General features: G+C 38.3%; 3 protein-coding genes and 1 pseudogene across 9 annotated transcripts; 2 read left to right on the top strand and 2 right to left on the bottom strand.

Moving 5' to 3' along the window:
- Window positions 1-2928: 2928 nt before the first annotated feature.
- LOC137732186 (COP9 signalosome complex subunit 5b-like) lies at window positions 2929-6342 on the bottom strand (annotated as a pseudogene).
- Window positions 6250-14031, bottom strand: LOC137742125 (protein KAKU4-like). 7 transcript variants are annotated; one of them, XM_068481932.1, is made up of 13 exons: window positions 13709-14031; window positions 13202-13263; window positions 12479-12594; window positions 11906-11991; window positions 11682-11800; window positions 11140-11322; window positions 9713-9932; window positions 9029-9078; window positions 8825-8848; window positions 8608-8678; window positions 7963-8048; window positions 7054-7153; window positions 6250-6975 (listed from the first exon to the last, which is right to left on the bottom strand). In XM_068481932.1, exons 1-13 carry the CDS (start codon window positions 13968-13970, stop codon window positions 6549-6551), a joined length of 1806 nt encoding a protein of 601 aa, XP_068338033.1. In that variant the 5' UTR covers window positions 13971-14031; the 3' UTR covers window positions 6250-6548. The 7 variants fall into 7 exon arrangements, with proteins under 7 accessions (XP_068338033.1, XP_068338024.1, XP_068338017.1 ...); XM_068481923.1 differs by having other exon boundaries at window positions 8608-8686; window positions 8825-8855; XM_068481916.1 differs by having other exon boundaries at window positions 8608-8686; window positions 8813-8855.
- Window positions 14032-15653: 1622 nt separating this feature from the next.
- Window positions 15654-16106, top strand: LOC137732283 (uncharacterized). Its single transcript, XM_068471622.1, has one exon. It carries the CDS (start codon window positions 15654-15656, stop codon window positions 16104-16106), a length of 453 nt encoding a protein of 150 aa, XP_068327723.1.
- Window positions 16107-17002: 896 nt separating this feature from the next.
- LOC137738886 (cytoplasmic 60S subunit biogenesis factor REI1 homolog 1-like) lies at window positions 17003-19613 on the top strand. The gene is made up of 5 exons (XM_068478361.1): window positions 17003-17284; window positions 17918-18481; window positions 18569-18738; window positions 18875-19093; window positions 19222-19613. Exons 1-5 carry the CDS (start codon window positions 17180-17182, stop codon window positions 19379-19381), a joined length of 1218 nt encoding a protein of 405 aa, XP_068334462.1. The 5' UTR covers window positions 17003-17179; the 3' UTR covers window positions 19382-19613.
- Window positions 19614-19674: the final 61 nt, after the last annotated feature.

Consider the following 19674-nt stretch of genomic DNA (forward strand, 5'->3'; position numbering starts at 1 on the left):
ATAGCGTATACCATTAATACGGAACATTACAATAAAAGTGTAAATGTACCATGTAAGTTGCTCTCGGTAAAAACTCTTTAATTTACCCTAAACTGCAAAATGTTTTACCAGGAAATCAGAAATGTTCTTGGTGCGACAACTGTGAAGTCCCTACGTGTAATTAACTATTTTGCGGAGTTGATAGGGATTGGGCAACCCACTCACAAAGTGGGATTAGCATTTCATGAGTATTCCTTCTGACTACCTCCCCCTAGCTACCTCCACTTTTAAGAAGTTATTTGGAGCTTCCTTGGTTACAACCCTCCCCTGGAAATTCACATGAAGTTGAAATGAGTACGGTTAGCAAACACTAAATTTATTCATCAAATGATGTTTTTGGTCGATTCAAACTTAAGTTATTAAGACTTATTAGTGTTCCTAACCTTTAATAAACTGATGTTTTCAAAACTTTATTTGTATCAAATGAATAATATACTGAACACGTATACTAGCATATTATTTAGTGAGCATAGCTAATGACTAACATTATCGTGATTCAAAATTTTGTATAAAACTAATAGATTTTGAGCTTAATCATTGGTTATTATAATTTTTCTGTGGTTGTCTGGTTGGAAACTTATGTTCCAATGAAGACTTAGTGACCCTCTTCCTAGGACACGTGAAGAGTAAGATGTAGCAAATTCCAAATTGGGGTCCTCTTTTGAAGACTTAGTGACCCTCTTGAAGTTGACTTTCTAATAGGATCTTGATCTAATTGAGAATTTTACACAACTGCCATGATTACATACCATATTCAGCACTAACCTACACTAAGGGGAATAGAGGATAATTAATCTGAAACGCACTGTGTTGAAAAAGAGGGTCATAACCACTAAGGTAATCCACCACTTGCTAAAACTATATTAAAATTATTTTTTTAAAAAGTAAAAACGATATATTCAGCGCTAATCTACACTAAAGGAAAGGAAGGAGAATTAATTAGGAACGCATTGCGTTGAAGAAGAAGCTCCTAATCACCAAGACAATCGACCACTTGTTAATAATTATGTTCTTAAATCCTAATCATATAGTGCATATAGATGTTGAAACATGTTAGATTTCACTTTCAAAAGATCACTTGATTAAACCATTGCTACTTTTTTATCTAGGAGCCAAAAGAGGACAAGAAAATGAATGGATTGGTCCCGAAGCATCTCCCTATCTATATGCTATTATATGGGTTATGGAAAACATTGCACACCATGAAAATTGAATGTAGCTAGAGAGATGAACAATTCAATCATGGGACATGAAAGGAGATGTACAGATGATAAGAAGTTGGGCAAATATTTGATGGGATCACATGGATGAATGTGAGACACCAGTGAAAGATGTCCTTAGCCTAATGTAGGTAGCAAACCACACTTGGTGGTGGGAAAGTGTACAATTGTAAAACATTAGATTTTTGTATTTGGAAAAGGCCTAAGCTCATGAAAAGTTTCCAACTATTAGGGTACAAAGATTAGAGCACACAAGGGCATACACCTAACCCTAGCAAGTTAGTGGTGGAGGGTTTTTGGCATGTGAAGTTGTCACAAGTGCAGAGAAAGTTGTACACAAAACACAAGGCTGGCTACATCGAAAGATTTAGGACCATTGCCTGTGAACCGACCTTTTTGTTATCTTGTAAGAATCTAATCCTACCCAAAAAATGGTGGGGAGAGAGAGAGAGAGAGAGAGAGAGAGAGAGAGAGAGAGAGGGAAGGTGGGGGGAAAGTCATGAAATCCATGATTTGCTTGGGGAGAGTCCACAAAAGAAACCCACTAAAGAGATAAAAAGTAGAGGATTTGTTTAGGCTTTTAGCTCTTGGAGCTTTTCTCTCTCTCTCCATAGTGGAATGGTGATTGTGAATAAGATGGTTTTGAGGTCCCAACTTTGCAGCAGCAGCATCGTCTGCATAATTATAATCTCCTGCAACTAAACCTATACAAAGTGGGAAAAAGACCCACGAGCCTTCTGTTTTCTTTGCATGTGAAAGCCACTAGTGTATACATATTCATATATATATATATATATATATATATATATATATATATATATATATAATTGTGTGTGTGTGCATATGTATATATACATAAAGAGGGGTGTCTGTTATTTCCCTCAAGAGTCGTTTAATTTATTTCCTCCAATCTTATTTGATACTTGTATAAATAGCAATTGCATTTGCCTTTGCCTTCCTCATCCTTCCTATTTTCTTGCCCACCGCCCATTTCTTTTGTACCTATAATTTTTGGTATTTTTTGGAACTTTCTTCCTTAAATCTTTTGTAGCATGCATGCTGATGTTATGGTGCTCCATCTGTTCGAATTTCGGAATTTCCTTCACAATTAGCGGTGGACCAGACCAAATAGTGATGCACTTGACCATCTCAGGTCAAAATTTGTACGCGAGGGGCATTTTTTGTGTACGTTGATGTCAAAAGATGATACCCAATTTAACCCAATAAGAGTTTTATAACTTTTTTTGTTTGTGACCTAGTTTTGTTTTTGTTTGATGATTTGTGACCAAGTTAGAATATGGCGTATTAGTTTGAAATTGTAGGAAATCAGAATTTGAGTGACTCGTTGCATGTAAGAAGTCAAACAGTGTTAAAAAATGTAAGTAATCATTCTTCCTTACAGACTTCAGAGTTTGAGCGACTCATTACATGTAAGGAGTCAAACAATGTTAAAAAGGAAAACGCCGCCAAGCTATGTTATATGAGTTAATCTAACCCGAAAAAAAAGGGGGAAATTTTGGTTATGCAAAGATTTTGAATAAAAATTGAGCTTACAACACCAAACCATTTCTTAAATTCATATATTTCCACGAGGCAGTTGGGGGCTCAGAAAAATGTTGGCAATTTCAAATTGCAAGACTAGCTGTCGGTTATTGACTTGTTGCCCGAGTAAGAGTTGAACAAAACCAAAGCAAATACTAAAGGTAACATGATTCACCATTTGAGCCCCAAAGGCTACTTCCAGTATAATGATTAATTCTGTCAAACCATCCACGAAATACAGAATATAGATACTAGGATTAGCAAAATGGGAATTCCGGAGGAAAAAATTTAAAAAATTACGCGTCAACCCCTCGAGGATTTACAATTGTGTAGCAAGGAAAAGAATTTCAGCGACAATGGACTCAAAATATCGGGATCATAAACAGTGATCCGGACTCCATCGAGTTTTCCTTCAGGCAGTGAAGCATCTCCGCCATCAGTTTTGCCGCCCGAATGCCAAAATCAACTTTCAACCATTGGTTCGGGGTTGGATGATGGTTCTGTGAATAGGAGAGATCTGTTGGATTGACGTACAGAATTGAATAGAATGTCCTTGATAACCTGAGCAAAAAGACATAAGAGCAACTCTGTTAATTAAGGACAAAATGAACGCTACCCACTGCACAAAGCAAACAGAGGATATATGAAGATTGGCACGGCCAGGGGTTACCTGTGACATCAGACCATGCACCTGCTCGACAGTTATCTTTGCGCTGTCACGAGTAATTTTGGCAAGTTGGATTCTTCCTGCAAATTCATGAAGCCATTCAAATTCAATTACCGGCTACATAGGTAATCTGCAACTCGAATGGTGGTTAAACAGTAACAAGATTCTCATTATGTAACATTCTTCTCTCAATCCCAAATCTGTCCTGCACAGGAATGAAGTCACCCAGGCATGCATTGTTACATTATCTGGATCCAAAAGGCCTCTATATGGGGGCAAGCGGGACCCACATAAAGAGGATAGCAGAAGAACTATGGATGCTATAATTCTAAACAGTTGAATTTGTTGAACAAAAAAGTTTTCCTTTTTAGTGAGTGGGAAGCAAACAGAAATCCATGGCTGCTAAGTTTTAAAACAGAAATCAATGTTGCAGAGAAGATTCAAAAGAGCTGTATTTCTGTTTCCTGGTTTCTTTTTGAAATATAATAAATAAATAAAACTTACTAAACGGGATAATGACATCATGTTCGCACATCACATTTGCATGTACATCTACAAGCATAGTCATATAAAATGATGCAAATAGTAAAGGTGTGTATTTGTATGGACTACATGAATATAAGGAGTGGCGCTGAATCCAGACCATCTTCCTTCCCTAACCTTCTAAGTAAGAGTGTGTGTGCGCGTGTGAGTAACAGTTATAGCTGTATCGGTCAAAATCCATATAAAAGACGGTTCTTCTAAATCAAATGAGCGAGATACAAGGAAATGGGAAGAGATAGTTACCTCTCTCTTTCTTTGTGGGGGTGTAATTAATGGCCCTAAGCGAGAATGAGCCAAATGATTCTCTGCTTGCTCTAGCTTTTCAGCTGGCATGATGCAAAGGACACAACTTAATATTCAGTAAATAATCTATCAAACATGTATGGAAAATACTTGAATAGGTAATCTGAGACGGGTAAGAAAGTACCTAGATCAGAAATTTGTCCAGCGACATAGTCTCCATTACCCAATAAAGGTGAGGAAGAAAGAGTATTCACCCAATACTTGTTCCAAAGCAGGTCCAAGAGGTGGGTGTCAAGAGAAGACTTGAAATAAGTGATATCCAGAGAATAATACAAATTAAGTTTTAGACCCACTACAAACCAAAGTTCCGCATAAGAACTGTAGAATAATAACATTATAACCTGTTTACAGTGAACACCAAAGTCCTCAATTTTGTTCAGTGGAATGGTCTGATACTCAGACGGGTTCATCTGGAGGGATATATCCTTTTGGGTATGTCCTGAATGCACCAATGTCAACCTTTCCAGCAGACACTGTCCGAGTTGGATCAATAACAACGGCCAAAAAGGGCTCCTGATATTGCTGGCTCAGCATCTGTGTTGAAACATCAATACCCGAAAGCCAGCATCCATAACCCGGATGAGAATGGTACCACCCAACCACATTCTCCAACCGCCCTGCCTACACAATAAAACGCTCAGCAAGCCAGCCCTAGAATTTAGGGTTTTAGAGTGGCACTAGGGTTTTTCGATACCACATTGAACAATTTCCACCAAAGCAGCAATTCAATGACGCAATAGCCCAACAAAAACAGCAACTAGGGTTTCTGAAAGCCCAAAAGTTCAAGCTCTAAACATTGAAAAATACTAATAAATTCGAAAAAATAATCTAAAAAAATCACAGACCTGCTTGTTGGTCTGGGAGAACTCCACCATATACTCATACGCATCGGCCTGAGCATTAACCCTAGTCTCAGTCCCTTCAACCGGCAAAGCAAAAGCATCCATGACGATAATGGCGTCGCCGTCGGTCTTGCCCTGCATGAGGCCCATGACCTCGATGGTCCCGCCAGAACGGGCGTGCACCACCATCTTCAAGAGCGCAAGGGCGGAGATCTTAACGCGCTTGAAGTAGTGGGGGTCGTTGGCCCAGGGCTTCTCCTGTTGGAACTTGGCCTGCGCTGCCTCGTCGTAGTAGAATACGGCGTCGGCCGTCGTGTCCACCTTCGGCTTCGCAACGCTCGGCGGCGTGTCCATGGGGTTTATGTTGTTCTCGAGCTCCCATGTCTGCTGGGCTAATTGCGCATCCACGGTGTTTGTGAAAATGTATCTGAGAGACTCTACCGCGTTTCTCTCTTTGATCTTTGATGTGTATACGACAGTGACTCTGTAATTTTTTGGGCAAGTTTGAAGGGTTTAAATTTTTTTGTTTTTTTTTTAACAAAAGGGTTCAAATTGCTAAAGAGAAATACGTCACGTCCTTTAGTTGAGATAATATTTTTTGTATTTGTTAAAAAAAAAAAAAATTGTTAAAGAGAAGGGATCGGTGGAATCGAATCCGCATCATAAAGTGATTTATTAGACCACTTTCAAACTATTTGTGATAAAAATATATATATATATATATATATATATATATATTACTTCTAAAGAATGATATGTTACTTTAAAAGTTTATACTAATTTACAAAGTAGAGATTTGGACTTGGGTGTTCAAGGAGTTGCACTTCCGTTCCAACCAATGCAGCTACGCCTATGTTTGTTGGAGCAAACGATTGTTATGAGTTGTTTTGTTTATTACAATTCAATGTAGAATACTAGCCTAGAACTTTTAATTAATTCTTTGCACTTGCAATCGCCTTTTTGGTTAACAAAGGGGCTCAAAGCCAATTAGTGTAAATCATACGAACGTCGAGAGGTCCCAGCAGTTTCAGACACTTAACAATTGCCTACAAGGAGGATGATGCTCGGAAGAGATCCAACCGAGATCGAACAATAAGCTCGAATTAGTCAGTTCATAAACAGGAAAATCATTACAATTGCAAGGTTCAGCCGACATGAAAAAATTAGGAGAGCTGTTACAACACATTTTGCATACTCAAACAGGTGGTTTTCACACTTACAATCAACCAGGAACACTCTAACTCTTAAGTCTAGCTAAACGTGGGCTAAAACCCGTGGCGTGATTCCTACCCTATTGACCTGGAACCCGAACAAAACGAAACACACTTGCAAAATTACATGGGTTAGTACAAAATAAATTACACTGTAAGGTACAGAAGCCACAATTCAGTGTTATTTGCCCCGCGACCGGCCTCTCCTGTTGTATCTGGTCAGTCTCTTTCCCTTCTGCTTCTCCACAACAGCATCAGTCTTGGCTACCGGGCTTGGCTGGGTCAGCTCCTGTGATAAGTCATCGGGCATGCTATAGCTGTTTTGGGAGCCACTGGCAACAAAATCATTGTCCTTTGTGACATCGATATAATTTTCAATCAGTTCATGGACCTCAACAGTAGCTTCATTCAAATACGCGCCATCGTTTTCCTTTGTGCCACCAATATCATTTTCGTTTTTGTTGGTGACCTCGACAGTAGGTTCATTCAAAAACTCACGGATGTCATCTAAAGTGAGATCTGTAGCAGCGATCTCATGACTTGAGCTGACTGGATTACTTTCCCCGTTGAGCACGGAGTTTTCTGCTGTATTCAACTGTGCAGACAAACTGAAACAAGGAAAAGCCAATGCAATAAGATTACACAGATAATGCAGCACCAAAACAATGACGTCAACGACTGCTTACCCAGCTACTGAAGAAGGGAAACCATTTGCGGTATAAGCACTTCTTGATGCAGTCACTTCTGTCATCGAGCATGTTGCATTGTGTAATTTTGAATCTGGAACTGAAAAGTAAATTGAATATAAATACAAACGCCTGATGCACAACCAAATGCCTAGTCAAATATCAACTACTATTTAACAACCGAAGTTCAAAGATTTATGAATGCCAACTTTCAGACAGGATAAATTATTCAGTACAAAATAGAACTACGTCACCCAAGCTACATACATAGTCCTCCATCCCAATAAAACAATGACAATCTGGAATTATATTACTTGCTGACACAAAATGGTGAGAATATCATGCATGGCACGTCAAGTAAAATAGTTTTAGGTAATAGCTCATATTATTCCTTTGGAAATGAAGACCGTTTGGTATTGTTGTGCTTTGAAAAAAAAACTGCTTCTGCTGTGCTGTGAGAATAAGCTCATTTTTGTAGCTTCACGTTTTCAGCTTTTTTCCATCCAAAACTGTGAAAATAAGCTGTTTTTAAGTGTTTACCAAACACCTTTTTGAGCTCAGTTTTTTTTGTAGTCACTTTTTATAAAAGCACCTCAGTACCAAACCAGTACTTTAACTTGTCCTCCCATAGTATCAAGTTTTTTGAATAAGTCCTACTTGAATAAAGTGTTTACATTCTGATTTTAAAGCACATATTTAGCGATGATATACCACCGAACAGTAAATACACAGTTCACGCTAGTTATTTAGCCAGACAAACGAAATTCCTTTGCAGCATAACATATTAATACAATACATGTGAATGCCCAAATGGCCAGCACAGCATGAAACGTATAACCTGTACAATAACAACACAAATGTGTCTAGTGCTTAGATAACCCAAACAACTACAGGGTCGAAAAAGTTCACCTTGTATGGTTCCTCCGACCACTGGATTTTGTTGTTCAGACCAACTTGTGTCCTTGTGTCCATCAAAATCACCACCACCAGCATCACTGTGACGGATAAGGGGATTTGAATATTATAAGCCAAAACAACTATCGGCCTTATCGGGTACAAAAAGGCAAAATAAAAGAGGAGGGGGCCCCAGGGAAAGATCAAAATAACCAACCCAAACTAGTCACAGTACAGAATGGGAGTTAGGCACAGCTTGGCCCTTGTATGAGACATGCTCAATAATAGTAGTTACTGAGTTACTACAAATATATGTGGACACTAGAAAATGAAATATCAACTATTACTTGCTCATTTTTAAGTTTTATTTAGAACTGCTCCTCAAACACAGAAGTCGTGTTATTTGGAGACAGAGTAGATGTTACCCGATAAGTATTGCCATGTCTTATCATGTTTTGTTCAGATGACACCTTTAATTAAACTACAAGTTGACATGCATAACCAACAACTTTAGGTTAACTACAAGCTTATGTTTAAAATGGAACCTGTATTCTAATAACGATTTTTGTATGCATTAAATGATTTGTGAAGAAGTTATAAGAATTAGTTGACGGAAGTTTTACTTGGCTAATTAAGCTACAATTGTGTGAAGAAGCTAACCATGGAGCAGTCTTGATATATTCAGATGCCTCGAGTCGTTGTCCAGAGCTAAACATCTCCTCTAAGGCATTCTGAGTACCTATTCGATGGATAAACTTAGTGAGTAAAAGATGAATTAGATGGTATAAAATACCCATACATATGCAGTAATATGCACAATAAGCATGATCGTTATCCATCGGAAGAAGATAAAAGTGAAAATTACAAGAAGCATCACCCTTGCCATCCATAGAAGCGGCATCTGAATCCTTCACAAAAAGAAAAGAGAAGGTTATAAAAAGATATCTACTAGCTCAATCTTCATCAGACTTAAATTGAGTTTAAAGAAAATTAAACAAACCATATGTTAGTAGTCAAATTGCAACAAAATGATATATATGCATAAACAGTTCTGGTGAATTTCTTCAGAACTGATAATTACCGGAAGTGGCAAATCTTCTTTCTGCAATCCATACTGTGTCTTCTCCGAAACTGAAAGAGCAGAAGATGAGTTCTGCATTTTAGATTTCCAATCATTTAATTTCCTTATACTCTAAAAATTAAAGGGGATGTTATTGGCTCTCCAAAATGGTCACCTTGCACTACTTTTTTGTTCATTTTTCTCTAAACTCATTTTGGTTAAAGTGTATTTGGAAATTGTTAAGACAACTTTTTTATTGGTTGACCTAAGAGAATGAGAACCCCTAGTGTCTTCGCCAAAAATGAAACAGAGGTCCCACATGTTAGATTCCTAAATGTTAATTTCCTTATATTCGAAAAGTTACAGGAGAGTGTTATTGGCACTCCAAAATATTCATTTTGCACAACTGTTCTCCACAATTTTTCTCCTTTCTTGATAATATCAGTTTCATAGAAGTGTTACTAATAATTGTATCAATAAATTTTGAGATTAAAATAATTAAAGAACATATAAGGGAGAAGCGTATGAAGACTATTTTGGAAAGCCAATAAAGGCTCCCATAAACTATAGAATGATGCAATTTATTCATCTACTGAGGACAAGATTATTGGACTAAACCAACAAATTTACTTTATGCCAGTAAAGAAAAGATACCGTCAGAGCCATTGGATGCAGTTATTCCTAAGGACAAGTTCAAATTCGAACCTACGGCATTTTTACAAATGTGAAGTTCATCTCCCACATCATCTTCTCGTTGGCCACCTGGCAAAGAGCCCAAGACACTTCTTTTTTCTAAAGCAGATGCGGACCAATCAATTCTGGTAGAAGGTAGGGACCTCAGCAATTCTTCAGTTGCCTTAGATCGCACTCTTCGTATTTCCTCCTGAATATTCCACGACCCACTAGCCGGGGCGTCCCTTTTCAGCTGTGCATTAAAATCAATTAGCACAATCATATCAATAACCAGAGGCATTCCCTAATTTCTGTTTCACTCACTTAAAGTTCAACATGTGAGGTTCAACATCAACATCCAAGGTTTTACTTATTTAAGTTGCATTTTTCTTAATAAATGGCCACTACACATTTACGGGTCAGGATCGTTCACATGCAAATCCTATAGCTCCCTATTGTACAACATGGAACTGTTCAACATTTTCCACCCTACTCAGATTTGGAAATCAAAAGCCCCTCCAAAAGTCAAAGTGCTTGCGTGGTTAGTGGCTATTGGGAAGGTCAACACCTGTGAACAAGTTCAAAAGCGAAGGCATTTCATTTGCATTTCTCCTCAGCGGTGCAGTTTGTTAAATCAGAGGAGAAGAGTGTTAATCATGTTTTTCTCCAATGTTCTCACTCGATACAGCTGTGGTGGAAATTGTTCAAGGAAGTTAGAGCAAGAGGGTTATTCCAAGGGGATGTTTTGAGCTTCTAAACACCAAGTTCGAGGCTTTTAGGAAAAGGGAAGACCGCTAAAGCTTTGTGGAGCTGTTTGGCGTTGGCAGTTTTTTGGAACATTTGGTTGGAGAGAGAGTAATAGAAGAATTTTTAAGGATTATAAGGGAGTGGAAGTAGAGGAACTATGGGGTAGAGTTAGATACTGGGCATCAGTTTCAAATGATTTCAGGGATTATTCTCTTTCTTATATAGTGATGGATGTGTTAGCAGCCGTAAAATGAATTTGGTTCAGCTTAGTTAGTAGTAAAGTGGTCCTACTTGAAAGGTCTTAGCTAGTTTTTTTAGTTGGTGGATTTCTTATCACTTGTTGTAATTCCTTCTATTGTTTTAGTAAAATTCTGTAGTTTCTTAAAAAAATAAATGAGAAAAAAATTCTGTCATGCTTCAACATGTTCCCAGATTTGAGTGACAATGCCGTCATTGGACCCAACCAGTTGTCTTGACATGTGGATACCCACTCTACTCCATCTTTCAAGGTTAATGTTTGGCTTGTTTGCCAAAATATTAAATCACTAATTTTTTCAAGGGTTTCTCTGCATTTTACAACTTTACAAGCTATCCTTAATTACAAAACAAGTTATTTTAACTTTTTCAATAATGTTCCGAGTCTAGAATCTAAATCCTACCTGTCACAAACCCAAAAGCGAAACAGATATGCCGAGAAAATTTCCAAATGGTACCTTGGATGTAGGCGCAGAATTGCCACCAGTTGAATACGGGGTTTCTTCGTCGAAATGTTGCATCCCTATTGATGACGGAGATCTCAGTTCTCCATGCTTAATAGAAGGAGATGCCCATGAAGGACGTGCCCGCATATACACTTTGGCCACATCCACTGGTGAACCACCTTTGTGTTCACCACCCTGCACCAACAGAAACAAATTGAAAATGTGAACAAGGTAGTATTATCCTTTTCTTTCTTAGAAAACATACTGGTATACTGAAAGTACTAAATTGTAATACATCAGACTTTGGTATCTCAACAAATTGCTAACATAAGCTCAAGGAGAAGGTATATCATATATCTTCGGTGTAGTTTTCTTTCATCAAAAGATTAGAAAGCTTACAATTTCTTATTTGACATAAAACGACAACTTATAGAAGATTTCATCCCAAAAACAAAATGCCAGACATGAGGAAGAGACTCATGACAACCATGATATAATACCAGAGGAAGGAGCACTGATAGCCATGATTTAATACCAGAGGAAGGAGCACTAACTTGAGGAAACATGAGAGAGCTCAAGGTGTGGGTCCCATGATCCAAAACTGGCTTTGAAGTTGATCCCAATCTCTTCTCGCTCAACCATTTTTTTGCCTCCATAGCAGGAGGCTCTACATCTGCAATGCAATTAACACCAAAATTCAAATGTCAAAAATTGCTAAAATTTCTAGACCTGTAACTGTAACCACTTTCACTGGCAACTGTTTTGTTAGGTGTCTCACCTGGTCTCGTATTCTCTGCATCTTCAGCATTTGTAAAACCTACGACTCTTGATTTAATAATCTTTATTAATCTATCACATTCTTCCCTGGTCAAAGGCAACATTGAAGTCAAATAACTGATTAATAAGAATAAAGAATAATCAGCAGAAAGGTTGCATGATACACAACATTTTATGGAAACCTCTCTTGTACACAGATTTCAAACCAAAACAGTACATTACTCCTACAAACATTATAGGTAAGGTGCTTAAATTGATGACAAGGTCAATGACTCAATGCAAGTCCTACACTTAAAGTGTGAACAACCACAGCTAAGCATAAATCCTTAAGAAAATATTCTAGACATCAAGGTTCAATAACCTGAGATTCATTGAAGTAGAATAAGAACTTATAGAGCTCAATGCAGTAAATAAATTAGGATATTATAAAGACACAAACAAATGTCTAACAAACATTACAAGTCTAGTATAAGAAGTGGAAGAAGAATGAAGCGAGCAATAACCAAGGAAAATCCAAATGTGAAATATAAAAGTATAACGTTTCATCTTGAATATCAAGGAGCTGCAGCATTACCTCGAGAAGGTCTCCCGGATAAGCAGTTGTTCAATTACATGCTTGTTGTCGCTCTTCCCTAGTGTTGATGGGGGCTCCTTTCCAAGGAACTTGATCTCTTCTGATGTCCCATTCCTCTAATTCAACAACAAAAATCAATATTGCGTGTCTAATACAACAAAATGAAACTCCCAAATCTAAGAAAAAGCGGTTTAACTACAGGTACTTTGTTACAGTTCATAGTCCCAGGACAGCCCTGAAATTTATCCCTCTCAAAATTCTTGGTAGGCCCATATCATTATCATACCCTTTTCTTACACAACTAAAGTGCTTACCACAATCTTTTCCATAACTTTAATTAACCTATTGGAAGCATCCTTAAAGTTCCGCCTGCACTGCTATAAGAAATTACCACAACCACCTTTATATTCTTTATCTGCCCCACAACCCTAAACTTTTGCACCCCAAGTATCCAAATCCTAAACCAATTTTCTACAACCTCTGTTTTGAATAATTCATGATCTAGTCACCTAGATCCCACTAAACGAGTGAAAGTACACTAATTCCCAAGTACTCAATTCGCATGCTTCCTAAATTCATGCATTTATCCATGGGCATGAATTTACTGTTTAAAACATCTAGTACAACCGTACAAGTTCTTTCAAGTGCTGAAAAGAATTGCACAATTATAAGCATAATGATGCCTTCAACACAACAGAACAATACAACATGTAGAACCATTACCTTATTCAATCCATCATCTTCCTTAGTTGAGATATCTTCATCATCATCATCAGCCCCATCCTCTGAAAATAGACAAGAACTCTTGTAAAAGGCCACGAAACCAACAGTCCAGCATTCTTTTTTCTTCAATAAAGCACAAAAAACAGTCCAGCATTCTTTTTTCTTCAATAAAGCACAAAACTTCCATACACTTCATATATAAAATAAACCGAAATCTGCAAAAACTTTGCTATGTACAAATTATAATGATTATGAATTCGAAAAAAAAATTGCCACTGTATTTTAATGTGCTCCAAAATTCGAAGCACGTAGCACACAATTGGAGCAGTAAACAATCTCTAATTTTCTTAGCACCAAAACCTAATACACCTACACCTGCCACATTGTAACTATCGGAACTGAGTACACTATCGATTTCAGACATTCCTACTCTGAAATTACGAAAACATAAACAAATTAAGCTTCATGCAATCACTGTAAACACATACAAATGCAAAATTAGATTACCTGAGGAGGAAGAAGAAGATGAGGAAGAGTCAGGACCAAAGACGGAGGAAATAATCTTCCCGGCACCGCTGGCAATCTTACGAGTAGGCGAGTAGATGAGCCTGGAGAACCAATTAGGGTTTTCGGGTGGTGCGGGATTGACCAACCTAGGGCGGTCGTAGGGAGTCCTGGCACCGGCGGACCGTCGAGGACGGACAATTTTCCCGCCAGATCGGGAGTCTAGGGCTCGGCGAGATCTGGAAGTGGTAGCGGTGGCGTCCATTGTCGCTCTCTGATGTGCGGGGAGGCAAAAAGGGAGGGAATGGAAAATAGATAGAAGTCCGTTGTGACTTGTGAGGTTAAAAATGGGAGTTGGGAGTTTGTGTGCGTTTTTGGCAAAATCCCTGTCTCTTCAGAAAATTCTATTCGTTGAGGTTTGTGACCGTTGTTACTATTTTTTTATTCGGACCTACTTTTTTTATTCTTTTGGATTTTCAATTTCGAACCCTTTACTTGAGGTAATTGTTGGTGTACTCAACCAATCAACCAATTAACCAATCAGAACCGTTTATTTTTTTACTTTGTTTGCTCATTCATATATCTCAAATAAATCATTTGTCTTTAAGCAAAAGAATAGTATTAGCGGATTAGTTAGTTATTATTATTATTATTATTATATTTTTTTAAAAATGAGGATAATTGGTGACAAACTATAATTATCCATTCATTTCGGAGGGTGAGAAGATTCACAGAGGCATTTCAACTTTTTCCTGCCCACAAATCTAGCTTCCACATCAGCAGCGTGTTTCGAATCCAATACCTTCATGTTTTTAGTTTTTAGTTATTATAGGAGATTGATATTTGAATAATAAAAGACTTGTGTTTTAGCACCAATACACCACTTTCTAGCATTGTGGTAAAACATCATCGGCATATAATAACAATTGAGGTGGATAAGGAGGGAGGTATACCTCAATAATGATTATGGCATGTATATGGTCAAGATTTATTAATCATAATTGACGTGGATAAGGGGGTGTACCTAGGTGTTGTTCTTCGATTTTTGAAAGATATGTGTTTATTAATTAACTCAAATTATAATATGTACTATAGGTACTATAGTCTAATAGAATATATCAACCATATCAGTTTTTTTTATCTATTTATTAAAATTCAAACTTGACTGTAAAAAAAAAGTATATTAGTCTAGCACTTTAACTTTATTTTTTTTATAAAAACAGCCTAACACTTTAACTAAGACCACATTAGCATATGCCTACCTATTTTGTATGTATGAACATTTTATATTTTTGTGGTGAGAGTCGGAGGCCTTTGTCTTTTTTTTTTCTTTTCGTGTGTGTATTTTTTTAATATTAAATATATATTAACATCAAAAGCTTGAGTGGCTAATGTTATTAAAAATAATAAAATTTAGATTTATGAAATTACATTATTATCTATCATTTTTTTTGTGTGATAAAAAATTAAATAACAAAAATTATATTAATATGTAGTTTAGATATATTATAACACTTTGATGGGTTTCAGTTTTTTTATTGGTTTCGGATAAGTTTTTAAAATGTTAGGATAAGTTTTTAAAAGGTAACATTTTTTCCATCAATAAAAGGGTGAAAAAATTAAATTAAAAATAAAAGTTATACTAGTGATTCTTCAAGAAAATTACGATTTTGCCTAAAGATTCGCTCCCTGGATCCCATTCGTTTCGCTCTCTTCTCCTGATCTGTCTCCCGTCCGTTTCGCTCTCTCCCTCTCTCTCCATCCATTCGCATTTGTCGTCCCCTCTCTCTCTCTGAATTTTGGGTTTTGGATTCTCTAGCTTTCTGGGGAAATTTATCTTTCCCTCAATGAATCCGCAAAATTCCCAGTCGCCTCCACTTCTCCATTGACCCCTTCTTCCATTCAATTCCCGATCAATCTAGAACATCCTCTTCGATTCGACTCGGGGATGACGCGGGATGCTTTGCTTCAATCGCCACCTCTAACCCGGCCTCCACCTCGCGAGAGGCGCAGGGTCGGCGAGGTAGCAGGCGGCGCCGCGGCTGAGTGTGCGGCGGTGTGCTGCTGTTGCCCATGCAGCGTCATGAATTTGCTGATACTGACGGTGTACAAGGTCCCGAAAGGGATTTGCAGGAAGGCCTTGGCCCACAGGAAGAATAAGCGGCGGTGCTTGGTGGCCCAGAAGAAGGCATTGTTGCAGCCCAGGCCCAATGGGCTCGCCGGCGGCGGGCTTTATAGCGACGACGACGAATTCTTCAGGAGAGCGAGCAGTTGCAGCGACGTTGACGACGGGAAGGGGAGCGAGGATGAATCGGATGCCGCTGATTTGTTGGAGAAGGAGATATGGGACCGGTTTCACGGTGCCGGATTTTGGAGGAGTGCTTCTCGGATAGATTCGTGATGATGAATGTCGTCGTTCTTTGGATTCCCGTGTCGTTTTTCATTTGAATTCGGAGATTTTTTTGTTTTTGTTTTTTGGGCAAAGAATTGGGGGAATTTGGTTGTTACATAGAGGAGTTGGAGACGTCGTTTTCGTTATGACATGTGGGGTAATGACTGTTCTGCAAGTTGGTCTGTCAGTGATTTGTAAATGTGAAGTTTTTTAGATTATTGAAGAATTTTTAAAGAACAATAAATATAAATTCGGGTATCATTTTGGATTTTGAGTTAAAATGACATACGATATATACAAATTAGGTTAATTGGTCATAACAGTGTATCATTCAGCCGGAAGCGAGTTCGACTTGAAATTCATAAAATGAGTAGTCTTGATGGTTTGGAGAATCTGAAAACGAGTTCGACTTGAAATTTATAAAATGAGTAATCTTGATAGTTTGGAGAATTTGTGCTGCATGAGTGTGACATACAAATCTAGTCATGCTTTAGACATTCTATGATTCAAATGTCCAAATTGTTCTTATTAAAGCAACAATATTCAATAAGATAAGACTGTTTCAGATTATGTTTAATGTTATCTGAAACTCAAGTGCAACTCAGGTTGTGTTTAATGTTATATGAAACTCAACTCCTCCCTCCAGCATCTACAAGTGTATTCTTGAATAACGGGAATCCAGCTATGAACTAGTTATTGAGTGACTAGATACTCCGTTTCACATTGAAAAATTTCTCAAGTTCGAATTTTTTATTTTCATTATTAGAAAAATAACGAAAAGAAACATTTATCGCATTTAAGATATTGATCCCCAAACACATGAGCCCAAATATGACTAATGGGCCAAAACTCAGGCCCATGGGGATTGGGTTTGGGATACGCTTTCCCTGAAGCTTGCGCAATCGAACACCTGGTGGCTGGCAGACGACGCTCTTCTCTTTCATACACCGTTTCAATTTTCACCAACTGCGAGCCGTCGCACGTTTTTCTTTGATCCCATAAAACCCACCCGCCGCCTCCTTCCTCCCCCGTGGTATCCCAAACCAGAGAGAGAGAGAGAGAGAGAGAGAGAGAGAGAGAGAATGTCAGGGCTAACATGCAACTCTTGCAACAAGGAGTTTCTGGACGACTCAGAGCAGAAGCTCCATTACAAGTCAGAATGGCACCGCTACAATCTCAAGCGCAAGGTCCCCTCTCTTTTTATTCTCTCCTTACAGCTTAATTTCTAGGGTTTTGCTTTGCTTTTGATGTTTTTTCTAGGGTTTTTCTTTGCTTTTGATGTTTTTTATTCGATTTATTGCCTTTTTGAGATGGGAAATCCGAAGGATTGGAAATTCCCCAGCGCTGGATTGAGGAAACGAATCCAATCTTCTGGACAAATATAAAGTTCGTGTTTGTTTGTTTGTATCCTTGATTCCAAACAGATGTTTGAAAATTTTGATTGCTGATTGAATTTTAGACCTGCTGATGTTGTAATATGTTGTTTTATGAGCAGTTATTAGTTTATGTATGCATTTCTGATGAAACTGAGCTGTTATTATCATGTTCATATAGGATGAGAGATTCTGCGTAATTAGTCGTTTCTTGGTCTCGATTCTTGCCACTAAGTTTGTACCAATATGCTTGTATTTTGAGTTTTTATTGAGTTAAATTTTAAATGCCTATGCATTATGCTGTCTTGGCGGTACTCGGTTGACGAAATGTTTTCGCTTGATATGTTGTGACGTGTTGTTGTTGCTTTGTGGTTTACCGTCCTATTCAATGACGGACATGTTTTGATGAGCTTTAATACGTTATGAAATTTTCTTGAAAACAATCAGGTAGCCGGGGTTCCTGGAGTGACAGAAGCGTTATTTATAGCGAGACAAGCTGCACTTGCTCAGGAGAAAAACAATTTGAGTGAAACCCCGATGCTCTACAGTTGTGGTCTTTGTGGCAAAGGGTATAGAAGTTCTAAGGCTCATGCTGAGCATCTCAAGTCACGAAGTCACATTCTGCGGGCCTCCCAGGGGGCCAGCGAACAAGAAGAGAAGGCAATAATTAGGCCGCTTCCGCCTCGTGTTGTTAACAAAGCTCCCCTGAAAACAGAGGCAAATGATGAGGAAACTGATGAAAGCGAAGATGAGTGGGTGGAGGTTGATCCTGACGAAGATTTGGCAAAATCTTTGACTGGTATGAATGTGGATGAGCATGCATCTGAAGAGGATATGGATGAAGATGATGACTTTGAGGAGTTGGATCCAACTTGTTGCTTTATGTGTGATCTAAAGCACGATACCCTAGAGAGCTGCATGGTTCACATGCACAAACACCATGGATTCTTCATTCCTGATATTGAGTATCTAAAGGATCCAAAAGGCCTCCTTACTTATCTTGGTCTTAAGGTACCGAAAACATTCCTTTCCTGGATAAACGTTTTCCTGTTTTGGACTCTTTGGTAATTCGTTGGCTGTTCCTGTCTTACATTTCAGGTTAAAAGGGATTTCATGTGTCTGTACTGCAATGATAGGCGCCATCCTTTCAACAGTTTGGAAGCAGTTAGGAAGCATATGGTGGCCAAAAGCCACTGCAAGGTACATTATGGCGATGACGACGATGAAGAAGAAGCTGAGTTGGAAGAGTTCTATGATTACAGCAGCAGGTTTTTTCCTTCCCCATATGTTGCGTTTATTTAATTCTGTTTATGGTTATTTGGTCACGTTAATTTGTTCTAGGTATTACTTTGCTCTATACATGTTGGTATGTCTTAGCTGAACTGCTTCTCTCTCGGTTTTCAGTTATGTGGATGATGCTGGCAAACAACTGGTTGTATCCGGTGATATGGCCAACAGCGTAGAACTTGGGAGCGGTGGCTCTGAGCTCATCATTACTAGAAGATCCAATGATGGTATATCATCCAAAACACTTGGTTCCCGGGAGTATTTGCGCTATTATCGCCAAAAACTGCGCCCATCACTTGCGAATGGTGCCGCTATTACGGCTGCATTAGCCTCCAGGTTTGTGGGTCTTGTCTGTTGTTTTTACAAAAGAATTTTGAGTCGATTGATGCTTCCCCTGTATTCAGCATAAACAATATACAAAGAGAACAAATCATTTGACAGCAGAATTGTTTTCTTATTTTCAGGTACAGGAGCATGGGGTTGGCAACGGTGCAGTCAAAAGAACGAATGGTCAGGATGAAGGTACTGAAGGAAATGAGAAGATCGGGAGTGGAGGCAATGCGCAGTAAGATGGGAATGAAAAGCAACGTCATCCGGAACCTACCCAAGAACTGCACATATTAGTCCTCAACACCTCATATCTCTGGAGTTGAACAGGTATCGATATGTGAGCCTGTAAGTTTTTGATGAAGTAGTATCATGGGTATTCGTTTGAGTATTCATAGCTAGCAAGTGGCAATATTTTGTTTGCATAACTACAATTTTACCAAATAGCAATGTTATGCAATTTATTATGGCGTGAGAAATGGATATGCGTATTTTATTGGAAGTCCTCCTGCTGCTTCCCTTTGCAGCATTCATTTCTTTTAAATTTGATGTGTAGTTGAAATTCAATGTCTAATTTGAGAGATGAGAAA

The sequence above is a fragment of the Pyrus communis genome, chromosome 1 (genome assembly GCF_963583255.1).
Source record: "Pyrus communis chromosome 1, drPyrComm1.1, whole genome shotgun sequence".
NCBI lineage: Eukaryota > Viridiplantae > Streptophyta > Magnoliopsida > Rosales > Rosaceae > Pyrus > Pyrus communis.

What these genes read in the sequence shown, in the direction of transcription:
- LOC137732283 (XM_068471622.1), top strand. Translation starts at nt 15,654, where the DNA reads ATGACGCGGGATGCTTTGCTTCAATCGCCACCTCTAACCCGGCCTCCA.
- LOC137742125 (XM_068481885.1), bottom strand. Translation starts at nt 13,970, where the DNA reads ATGGACGCCACCGCTACCACTTCCAGATCTCGCCGAGCCCTAGACTCC. An exon ending in ATTCTGCGCCTACATCCAAG is followed by an intron (nt 9,933 to 11,139) that starts GTACCATTTGGA and finishes TTTAATGCACAG; the next exon opens with CTGAAAAGGGACGCCCCGGC. An exon ending in TATATCAAGACTGCTCCATG is followed by an intron (nt 8,049 to 8,607) that starts GTTAGCTTCTTC and finishes TATCCGTCACAG; the next exon opens with TGATGCTGGTGGTGGTGATT.
- LOC137738886 (XM_068478361.1), top strand. Translation starts at nt 17,180, where the DNA reads ATGTCAGGGCTAACATGCAACTCTTGCAACAAGGAGTTTCTGGACGAC. An exon ending in TTACTTATCTTGGTCTTAAG is followed by an intron (nt 18,482 to 18,568) that starts GTACCGAAAACA and finishes CTTACATTTCAG; the next exon opens with GTTAAAAGGGATTTCATGTG. An exon ending in TTCTATGATTACAGCAGCAG is followed by an intron (nt 18,739 to 18,874) that starts GTTTTTTCCTTC and finishes CTCGGTTTTCAG; the next exon opens with TTATGTGGATGATGCTGGCA.